General features: G+C 40.9%; 1 protein-coding gene and 1 long non-coding RNA gene across 3 annotated transcripts in view; one reads left to right on the top strand and one right to left on the bottom strand.

The window, feature by feature from the left end:
- ZNF639 (zinc finger protein 639) overlaps positions 1-10,657 on the top strand; it is a 14,748-nt gene that overhangs the window by 1,100 nt on the left and 2,991 nt on the right. Inside the window, exons 2-4 of one of the 2 annotated variants that reach the window (XM_045295054.1) lie at positions 4,176-4,244; positions 5,853-5,963; positions 9,934-10,068. In XM_045295054.1, the coding sequence (XP_045150989.1) occupies positions 4,187-4,244; positions 5,853-5,963; positions 9,934-10,068 (304 nt within the window). In that variant the 5' untranslated portion in view covers positions 4,176-4,186. Of the gene's footprint in view, positions 1-4,156; positions 4,245-5,852; positions 5,964-9,933; positions 10,069-10,657 lie in introns of those variants that run through there. The other variant, XM_004708599.2, reaches the window with a different exon arrangement.
- Positions 8,050-10,657, bottom strand: part of LOC123522270 — a 3,338-nt gene continuing 730 nt past the window's right edge. Inside the window, exons 2-3 of the long non-coding RNA XR_006680539.1 lie at positions 8,782-8,864; positions 8,050-8,329 (exon numbers count right to left, since the gene is read on the bottom strand). This is a non-coding gene — a long non-coding RNA (uncharacterized LOC123522270). The remainder of the gene's footprint in view (positions 8,330-8,781; positions 8,865-10,657) is intronic.

The following is a 10,657-nucleotide window of genomic DNA, read 5'->3' as shown; positions in this document are numbered from 1 at the left end:
CCGGACGCCCCTCGGCGCCACGCCGGCCCTCGGGCTCCTGCGGGCGGGCCGGGACTCCGGCGGGGGACCCCGGGGCGCCCCCTCCCCGGCCTGGAGGTGGTCTGCGCGCTCCCAGCCACCCAGTGGGTACCGACTCCCAGCGACCCGAGAGGACCGGGTCGAACTGCCCCTGTGAGGTTCCCAGGCTGTAACTGTTTTCGGGAGTGGACTGCCGCCTTTCTCCCAGAGGTGGTCTGGTAGGGTCCTCAGCCACCGTGCTTGGAGTTTTTTTCCCCTTAATTTTTAAAAATATTAATAGGTCATCTTATTGGGGGGCTCCTACAGCTCTTTTTTAATCATGTTATTGGGGGCTCGTACAACTCTATCACAATCCGTACATCCATCCATTGCGTCAAGCACATTTGTACATTTGTTGACATCATCATTCTCAAAACACCCTGCTTGGTTTTGTGTCGAAGTAGCTATCCAACCAAACGCTGGGTGTTTTTTTTGTTTTGTTTTGTTTTGTTTTGTTTTACCATCTCCTTCAGCACAGTTGCCAGGTAGAGTTCTAGTTAAAACTCTCCTGCAGCATTCGTGTGTCTCGATTATGTTTACATCTGGAGAATATGTATTCCAGTGAGTGAAAGGGGGCCTTTTTTTGGCGGAGGGCAAGGTTATTTTTTTTTACAAGAATTAAGAGGTAACCGTATTTACATTGCATGAAATAGCAAACGCGGTTCCTCTATGCAAAAAGTACTGACTACCTGTTAGGTTGTGTCCTCTTGGTTGAAATGTTTTGATGGGTGGTTGAAAAATGACAAAGATGTTGATGTATCCTTTTGGCATTGCCCTTTTTCTTTAACTGGATGTTTTGTGTACCACGATCTCAGTTTTGTAACTGTAAATGTCTACATAGGAATAGATACCTAGAGAGATGCATTGTAACAAGAAAAAGTGTAAAAATGTATACTTAAAATAGGTGCACCAAAATGTTAGCAGCGGTTTCTCTGGTGAAGGGATTTTAGAAAAAATGTCTAATTTCCCTACAAGGACATGCATTACATGCACTTGGTTTTAAGAGGTGGAGGAGGAGTGAATGATAACTTGCAGGGGACTAGTGAGTAAATGCTTATGTAACATCACCCCCATCCTTCTACACTTGTTCTGGGTGTAAATACTGCCCCTGTAGTCTCAGAGGGTTGATCAGCCTAAGAAATGTGCACCTCCCTAACATTATTGTTACCCTTTGGCCAAAGATTGAGCCATGGATTGAATTTCACTCCAGACCTGATGACTGGCTAAGGGCTGGCATCTCTGCAATCAGTCAGCCTGGTCTCATGTATGATTTTGATTTTTGCCCCACATTTTCCTCCCATCTCTCCAAGACCACCTGAGCAGTGGGCTCTATCTAGTCCGCACTGGGTTATGGGAGCTGTGATTCATGTGGTCCGTCAGTCTCAGTCCACTAGACAACGATGCCAGTTCTGCCTGCTATGTAAATGCTGATGTCGAGAAAAAGAGCACTGTATAAGACAGGTGAAGAAAACTTCACACTGCATTTCTTTTCCGATATTCCCTCTACCGCACCACTGCCACAGTGCAAAAAACAAGTAGGGAGCCCTTCTCTGATATTAAGCTACTTGCATGAATTGGGGTGATCACTTTCTCTGTTTCCAAAATGAAAATAAAGGATCGAAAGTGCATACTTAAAATCAGATTTGTGTTCAGATCCCAATCCTCTTGCATGCTGTCTAACCTTGAGCTACATATTTGACTTTACGCTGTCTCAATTTCCTTACCAGGAGTACAAACTCTATCGTTCAGATTCAATAAGATAGAGTATGTTAGCAGTCTAAACATAATAGATAATCATTTTTATTTTACTGTTATTTTAAGTCCCTTAACAGTTAAAAGTCTGACTCAGGTTTAGTGACTAAAATTATTTACTTTCCTTGTGGTTGAATACATTAATGTAGACTTATGCTCCCATTAAGGCATCCTGCTGGTGGTGTGATGGTTACTTGTTGAGGTGCCATCCACATGATTGGCAGTTCCAGACCACTGGGCTTTTTACTCCTGTAAACAGTTACAGTCTCTGAAACCCAGGAGGCCGATATGGCCAGCATTGACTTGATGGCAGCAAGTTTGGCTTTGGTTTGGTTGCATAGTGGTTACATGTTAGGTTGCTAACTACAAGGTCCATAGTTCAAAATCACCAGCCTCTCCACGGGAGGACAGGGCTTTCCACTCTCGTAGAGAATTACAGGGGCAGTTCTACCCTGTCCTGTAGGGTCGCTATGAGTCAGAATAGCCTCAATAGCGGTGAATTTGTTCTTTTACTTATATACTCCTATTTTGGTGTCAGGATATAGTTGCAATAAATTTAATTCAAAGCACACATACAAAGGGCCTTCAAAAGGTTAGTGGAAGAATTCCATTGTCTTTTGGGGGGGCTCTAATTCTTTTTTTATCATTTTATTGGGGGCTCGTACAACTCATCACAATCCATATATACATCAGTTGTGTAAAAGCACATTTGTACATTCTTTGCCCTCATCATTCTCAAAACAGTTGCTCTCCACTTAAGCCCTTGGCATCAGCTCATTTTTCCCCTCCCTCCCCGCTCTCCCCCCCTCATGAGCCCTTGATAATTTATAAATTATTTTGTCCAATCTTACACTTTTTTTAATGTTGCACTTAAAAACAAGTTTATTTTAGCAGATGAGTTTTATTCTATTCGGTGTCTGTTTATTGCATTCTGCATTTTATTTTAATAATACATTTGTATTTGTCTCTTCTATGTCTGATAGCTTATTCATTAGCTTGTCTAGCTGACTCTTTGGGGTGCGGCTTGCTGCTACCTGGGCGGAAGATAGAGTCGGGTGGGTAACTAGAACGTGGTGAAAACCTGGAGCAGTATGTAGCTTCCCAGCGGGCTTTACTTTGACTCAGACTTTGGTCAGCTTGTCTTCCTCATCCTTTTCAAATCCAGAGCAGACGACCGACCTTCCCTTGGGATACTTGGCACAGCACTTCCGCAGGTCTTGGATAACAGCCTGGCATTTAGATTCCATGTAGTTGTTGGCTTGTAAGCATCTCTGTATTTCACAGGCCTGTTTCTGGCATGGGTCCTGTGGCATAGCCAGGGAATGTTTAAGGACCGAATCGCAGAGACTGTCTGTCCTCTGGCTCCCAGCGCTGTCCGTTGGGGCACGGCCACGCAGGCTCGGCCGCATAATAGGCGCCTGTGCTGATGGAGACGTTGCCAACCCGGCCGCAGTCAGCACCTCGGACAGACCAGTCCACATTCCATGGCCTTTCCGTTACATGTTCCCGCAAACTTTGTGAAGCCGCCTCATATATAACTTTTAGCGCTTAATGCAGTTTCTTCAATCGAATATGCACTTAATTCATTCTATATAACTTTCTAGTTGATTAAAGATCTGGCACCATTGGGTTCTGACACCTCTACATGAGTTACTTTTGCCTATATGACTTCTTCCCTTTTATCTACAGGCATGTTTCGTTTTTGTTTTTTTACTGCTGGGGAATATATGATTCAGCTTTGATCCCTCCAGTATTAAGGATTACACTAAATAAATCAGTAGAAGGTAGTCAACGAATTAGTTCCTTTTGTGGCATTTTGTGTGAATTTGACTGTACCCTAGTTGCTACACCTGCTTTGTTCTCCGAGAAATGTGAATGAGAACAACAACAAAAAATTTCCCCATGAAAATCACTTCTGTTCTTCTATGTGATCAATACGATTTATGAAAATTACACTTTAAGGAAATGTACCAGCTTGAAGCCCGTATTGAAATGGTCTTAATTTTAGGAACTGTGCCGATGAAACTCCTTAAAGGGTGCCACAGGTACAATATATTGAATAAGCATACTACATAAGCCTTATTGTAGATATGTAGTCTTCACAATGGCGTCTCATTTAAAAATGGTGGGTTTTTCAACCTTACTAATAGAAAGAGAACGGGAATTGGGCTCTGCATTTAGACTTGACTAGAAACATACTTCCAAGCTATAGAGAGAATGTTGAGTTTTTCTTTTATGAGTTAGACTTTCCTACGGTGCACACATTTCTTGTTACTGATACTTTGTGGGTTAGAAAGAAATAACAATGTTAAGAATTACCGTTTGTAACATATCTGGCCTTTCCCCCCCCCCCCCTTCTTCTTTAGATTGAAAAGATATGAATGAATATCCCAAAAAAAGGAAAAGGAAGACTCTACACCCTTCCCGTTATTCAGGTCAGAATATCATTGAAAGGTTTTCAAGTTGAGTCACAAATTAATTCTGTTTCCTGTGATATTGTTTTCCCATCCATTTTCGCAAATGAACAGAAAAAGAGTTAACTATCTTCATTTTCGGGTCAGAGAAAAATTTAAATAAACTTTCTCATTGTCTACATGTGCCTGGAGACATGAGAATTTTGTAGACATTTTATTTTATCGTTACAGTTCCATGGATTTTAAATACGAATATTTAAAATTAGGTATCTGAGGTTGCATACTCGTCTGCCTCCTCCCAAGCCTATACTCAAGCCATAATAACCTTAGTAGGCAATGCTTTTTATCATTGAAAACAAAAACAAGCTCATTGAATCTAAATATCATCCCTGTAGGACAGGGTAGAGTTAACCCTGTGGGTTTCTAAGACTGTAACTCTTTACTGGAGTGAAAAACCTCCTCTTTCTCTCACAGAGCAGCTGGTGGTTTCAAACTGCTGACCCTGTGGTTAGCAGCCCACCACTGCATAACCTACAACAAACACCACCAGGGCTCCCTGATTTTCAGGAAAGCGCTTGAGGATCAGTTAGGACTTCTGAATATTATAATTGCCTCAAGTCTTGCCTAGGTGGCAGCATTAAGCAACAAACCAAGCTTAATTTCCTCTGATGTGAAGAGCATGTAGCCTGCATGGGCTAATAGTGTGCCTGAGGCTGCCCCAGCTGGATGCGATGTGTTAGTTTGAGATGGCCACAGAAACCCCTTTTCTTATGCTGCGGAGACAGCAGAGCCAACCTCCATCGGGGGCTCTAAAATTGCACAATGAAAATGAAAACTCAGTGTTTAAAACAATGTATAGAGTTAAAAACTTTTTCACCTAATGTACAAAATTAATGGGAAAGAATCTCTATCCTGTACACTATCTTCCAAAAATGTGAACTTTCATTTTGTTTGTTTATTTTAAGATGTTTTGGCAGTATAGGAAAAGGAAGGCTCTGTGGATCTGAAATAGAAGGACTTTTTAAATTAAGGAAAATACTAATACTTTATTACAGGATCTATAATTAAAATTTTAAAATTACATAGGTTGTATAAAAGAATGGTTGTAAGTAAATACTGTGTTAGGCAGGGTTTTCTAGAGAAACAAAACCATGACACTTTTGATTTTAGTTAGATAGATAGATAGATAGATGATACATAGATAGATAGTTAGATAGATAGGTTTATACAGCATGAAGGAATATAACAGCCAATTAGTCCACACAGCAGTACAGAAGACTCAGTTCAACTCACTTCTGTGGAACAGTTAATGTACTGGAAGTCCTTCAACTCATGAAGGCTGCTGGGTCCAAGGTCAAGGAAGCAGGCAGCAGATATCCCTAGGCAATATAGGCAGAGTCCACCTACAGGTCGCAAATAGTAGGGCCAGTCACGGCCACCAACAGTCAGCAGCTCTGGAGCTTAGTGAAGCAGGCCTGGATGGGATATCGAGCTCAAGCAATGCAAGACAGGATCCAGCAGCCTCAAGCCAACGTGGCATACACACTGGCAGCATGGCAGAGCAGGTCCGTCACAAATACGTACATGTTACTGTGCTCAAAATGTTTCTCTGCTTTCTTTTATATTCAGATTCCTCTGGAATAAACAGAATTGCAGATGGATTCAGTGGGATTTTTTCTGATCATTGTTATAGTGTCTGTTCTATGAGGCAGCCAGATCTGAGATATTTTGATAACAAAGGTATGTCTATGTTATATTCCAAAATGTTTTTCTTAATGTTACGTTTACTTATTTATTTTTCTTCCTTATTTGAAGATGAGAAAGGTAGGGTGAAAGTAATGGTTTCCAAATAGGTGGGTGTTTGTTATAATTAAAGAAAACAAAGGTTTCTTTGTTTATCTTTTCACTGAGTTGGGTGTGGGTTAAGGTGGATAGAGTACACTATCAGAGTTGGGTGTGGGTTCAGGTGGATAGAGTACACTATCAGAGTTGGGTGTGGGTTCAGGTGGATAGAGTACACTATCAGAGTTGGGTGTGGGTTCAGGTGGCTAGAGTACACTATCAGTTTTACATGCAGCATTTCATACATATTTTGCTTCATCTCATTCATTTCAATCCCCTCAACTCCATCCAGGACTTTCGCATGTGATCCCTTTCGGAGTAGTTGGTAGTGGTAGCCAGGCACCATTTAGTTCAACTGGTCTCAGGGTTGTGAAGATTGATGTTCAAGTGGGCCCTTAGTCTGTCGCACTAATTGTTTGCATGCGTTCTTCTGTTCCATCACTCTTCCTTCCTCTGGACAACGAGAGACTCAATATTTGTACGTAAGGGGGCCATTCATGAACTTTCTACTGACCCCAGTTGCTACTCAGCAAAGTAGGATGCAGAACATTGTCTTTGTGGACTTTGTTGTGTCAGTTGACCATGGTATCTCCCAAGACCTTGGACCTGAGCCCCTGGGCCCAGGGGTTCATTTCCTGAAAACGTTTGTTTATGCTTAAGATGTTTTCATAGCTTTTCCCCATGTGTTCTATCACACATGGACATATGTGTAGCAGAGATAAATAACCATGTACAAATATCCTTGGTTAAGCCTATATATTCATTAGTGTACTCCCACTCTATTCAACCATCCTTAGTACCATCATCATTGAAAGACTGTGCACCATATATATTCGAGTATAAGCCAACCCTAATATCAGCCAGGGCACCTAATTGTACCACAGAAACTACATTAAAACTGTGCTGAGAACTGGACTTATACATGAGTACATATGGTATATAATGGTTTTATTTCTATTGCCTATAAGTTTGCATTCTGCCCTATGTCTTTCCTTGCCTCTATTGTTTGGGTTTTTGTTTTTTCAAAAGCAGCTAAGTGAGTTTTAATATCTTAAATTATCTCAGACTTTCAGACTTAGAAATAAAAATCTCGCTCACCTAAATCCATTTGTATTGGGTAGGACTTGATAGCAAAGCAGGAATGGTCCAGACCTGGGGCACATTTGTAGTAAAAGGTTAAGAATAGATGTATGCACAGCTTTAAAACCGAGCCATACCATGCAGTCTAAGGAGTTAATGAAAAGAAAGAAGAGATGAAGGATTAGGTGTTTTCCAACTTGTATCCGTATTGTGGCTCCTCTTTATTAGAACAAAGCTTCTTAAATTGTGGGTCATGACCCCACAAGGGGGAAGATGACTGTGAATCGGGAAAAGTTTGGCAACAGTTTCTGAACTCGAAACAACCCCAAATCCAAAACCTACTGCATAATGAATCCCAGGTGTTTTTATTGACAAACAGGAGTTGGGAGTGGGGAAGGTATAAGAAGCCCTGTTCTAGAGCATTCGGCGGGTGATAAGAACAACTTACACTTGATCTCTTCTTCCTTTGGAATCACGTAAGCTCCCAATTCATTGAGCTCCTATACTGGAAGTTTTATTTACATAGAAATTGTAAATATAATGAGTCATCAGTATGAACTCATAATGTGCGTGTGTGCACAGGTTAGTATATACACATACTTTTTGCTGTTTCAACTACAAGTACATTTTTTAAAATGCCAAACCTGCAATATTTTTTTTATCATGTTTTTTTGTTTTGTTTTGTTTTTTTCTCTTTTTTTATTTATAAGCAGTTCAATTTCATTCTTTTTTTTTTTAACATTTTATTAGGGGCTCATACAACTGTTATCCCAATCCATACACACATCAATTGTGTAAAGCGCATTTGTACATCTCAAAACATTTTCTCTCCACTTAAACCCCCCACATTAGGTCCTCATTTTTCCCCTCCCTCCCCGCTCCCCCCTCCCTCATGAGCCCTTGATAGTTTATAAATGGGTATTTCCTGCAATATTTTTAAAATGCCAAACCTGCACACATAATGTCCAGATGTTTATTTCTAATACTGTTCTTCAATAAAAGTTAGTTATCGGTTTTGGTTTGTTTTCCAATAGCTCCTTGGAGAAATAGCTGATTCTAGAACTGGGGCAGGAAATCTACAGGATGAGCTGGTGTACGATGCAGGGCCAGAAAGTGTGGAAGTGCTCAGAACAAAACCCATTGCTTAGAGGGGCACTGGAGCACACAGTAGCCAAAGCTGGAACCTTTGAGAAACAACAAAAATAAAGTATTGGGTTATAAGCCAAAGTATAAATAAATCCCTGTTCAAGCTGATATTTTTTAAAAGATCAAATAAACAAATGGGAGAGAAGAAAGAAATTTGTTATATATAACAGTTCCTAATTATGTATGCAGGTGTGCCTGTCTCAAGGCGATGGAACTACTTAAGAGTGGGCTTTGAATATTGATTTCCTTCCAAAGCATGCAGTATACAAAAGGGAAAGGGTGACCTTACAGAGGACAAACTTGAGACATGATATATTAGGTAATCAAGGTTATCGTCAGTATTCAGAAGTCATAATAATAATATGTCCTGTTCATACACTATCATGAAAAATGGCACTTTGTGTTGTCTACGTCCTGGTAACCCAAACTCCAGTCTTACTGTGAGAAGAACATCAAGCACATTCCATGAGTAAGGCATTCTGCAGAATACCTGACCAGTACTCCTGAAAACTGTCATAGCCCAGACGCCTAGGAGATCAGAACCAGATGTCATCCAGTACTCCTGGTGAGATCCTGGAAGAGAGAAGGGACTTTAGCTCAAAATTAAGAATACCTGATTAGAGTATGGACTTCCCCCCAAACCAAAACCCATTGCTATTATATACATTCTGACTCATAGAAACCCTATAAACCAACAACCAAACCCTCCAACTCAGTAATCCCATGAGGCAGAATAGCATTGCCCCATAGAGTTTCCATGGCTATAATCTTCAGAGGCTGATGGCCACACTGGCTACATCTTTCTCCCCTATGGCAGCTGGTGGGCTTGAACCACCAGCCTTTTGGTTAGTAGCCAAGTGCCTACCCACTACACCACCAGAACTCCCTAGCAAGAACTTTTATAACAATGTATCGGGCAATGAATGTACAAATGTGCTGTACACAATTGATGTATGTATGGATTCTGATGAGTTGTATGAGCCCCTAATAAAACGATTAAAAAAGAAAACCCCCAATGTATCAGTTATGTCAGTGTGTTAATAATTGTAGCAAGTATACTTTACTAATCTAAGAAGTTCATGGCAAAAGAAACAGTGTAGGTTATGTGGTAATTTGTTGTAGAATCTTACAGAAGTCTAGTATGAAACATCATAAAAGCCCAATATTCTCTTAGAAAAACAGCCTTTTGCCATAAAGTCACGTCAGACCTGATAGGACAGGACTACCTGTAACCCCATGGGGTTTACAAATCTGACCTTTGCAAAGTAAACTACCACGTCTTTCTCCTACAGAGCGGTCTTGAAACACCAACCTTGACTTTTCGGTTAGCAACCAAGCCCATAACCACTGTTACCCCTAGGGTTCCTTCAGTCTTCTCGACCGACCTTTATCTCCATGGGCGTTAGCACTCCAGCTTTCAATTCCCAAGGCAGTATCATGGGAGTAAAGACTCATTCAAACTGAGTAATATAAATATAAATTCCCATTAGAAGGCATGTTCTAGTCCAGATGGCGCATAGAAGCAAAAGCAACTCTTTGGGCAGACCTGTGTGGCTAGGGTGTCATCTCTTGTCATGACTCAATCTAAGGTCTAAATACTTTGTTATAAATAACAAGTCCTTTTCAAAATCCTCTTTTCCAGATGACGATTCTGATACGGAACCATCAAATGACTTGCCAAAATTTACAGAAGGAATCAAAGCCAGGAACAGAAATCAGAACTACCTGGTTCCTAGTCCAGTGCTTAGAATTCTAGACCACACTGCCTTTTCTGCAGGTCAGAGAACTAATTCAAATTATTTATATATATTTTTGTGTCAATCAATGAAGAAGCAGTTTATTCTTTTTTTTTCTTTCACTCATTTTATTGGGGACTCTTACAATTCTTATCACAATCCATCCATCCGTTGTGTCAAGTACATTTGTATATGTTTTCAAAACATTTTCTTTCTACTTAGCCCTTGGTATCAGCTTCTCATCCCCCCCCCCTCATTAACCCTTGATAATTTATAAACTATTATTATTTTTTCATGTCTGACATTGACTAATGTCTCCCTTCACCCACTACTCTGTTGTCCGTCCCTCAGGGAGGTGGGTGTATGTAAATCATTGTGATTGGTTCCCCCTATCTCCCCCCACCTTACCCTTACCTTCCTGGTATCACTACTCTCATTATTGGTCCAGTTATTCTTTTTGTGTGTGTGTGATTGAGTGAGGCAGTGCGTGAATGACTGAGGCAGTGAGAGAGTGAGGCAGTGAAAGTGTGAGGCAGTGAAAGTGAGACATAGAGTGAGAGTGAGTCACTGACTGAGGCACTAAGAGAGGCAGTGAGTGAGTGAGAGAGAGGCAGTGAGGGAGTGAGTGAG

Source organism: Echinops telfairi, unplaced genomic scaffold (genome assembly GCF_000313985.2).
Source record: "Echinops telfairi isolate 266 unplaced genomic scaffold, ASM31398v2 ScPeMD7_4225;HRSCAF=4972, whole genome shotgun sequence".
NCBI classification, from domain to species: domain Eukaryota; kingdom Metazoa; phylum Chordata; class Mammalia; order Afrosoricida; family Tenrecidae; genus Echinops; species Echinops telfairi.
This window is presented reverse-complemented; position numbering and strand designations above follow the sequence as displayed.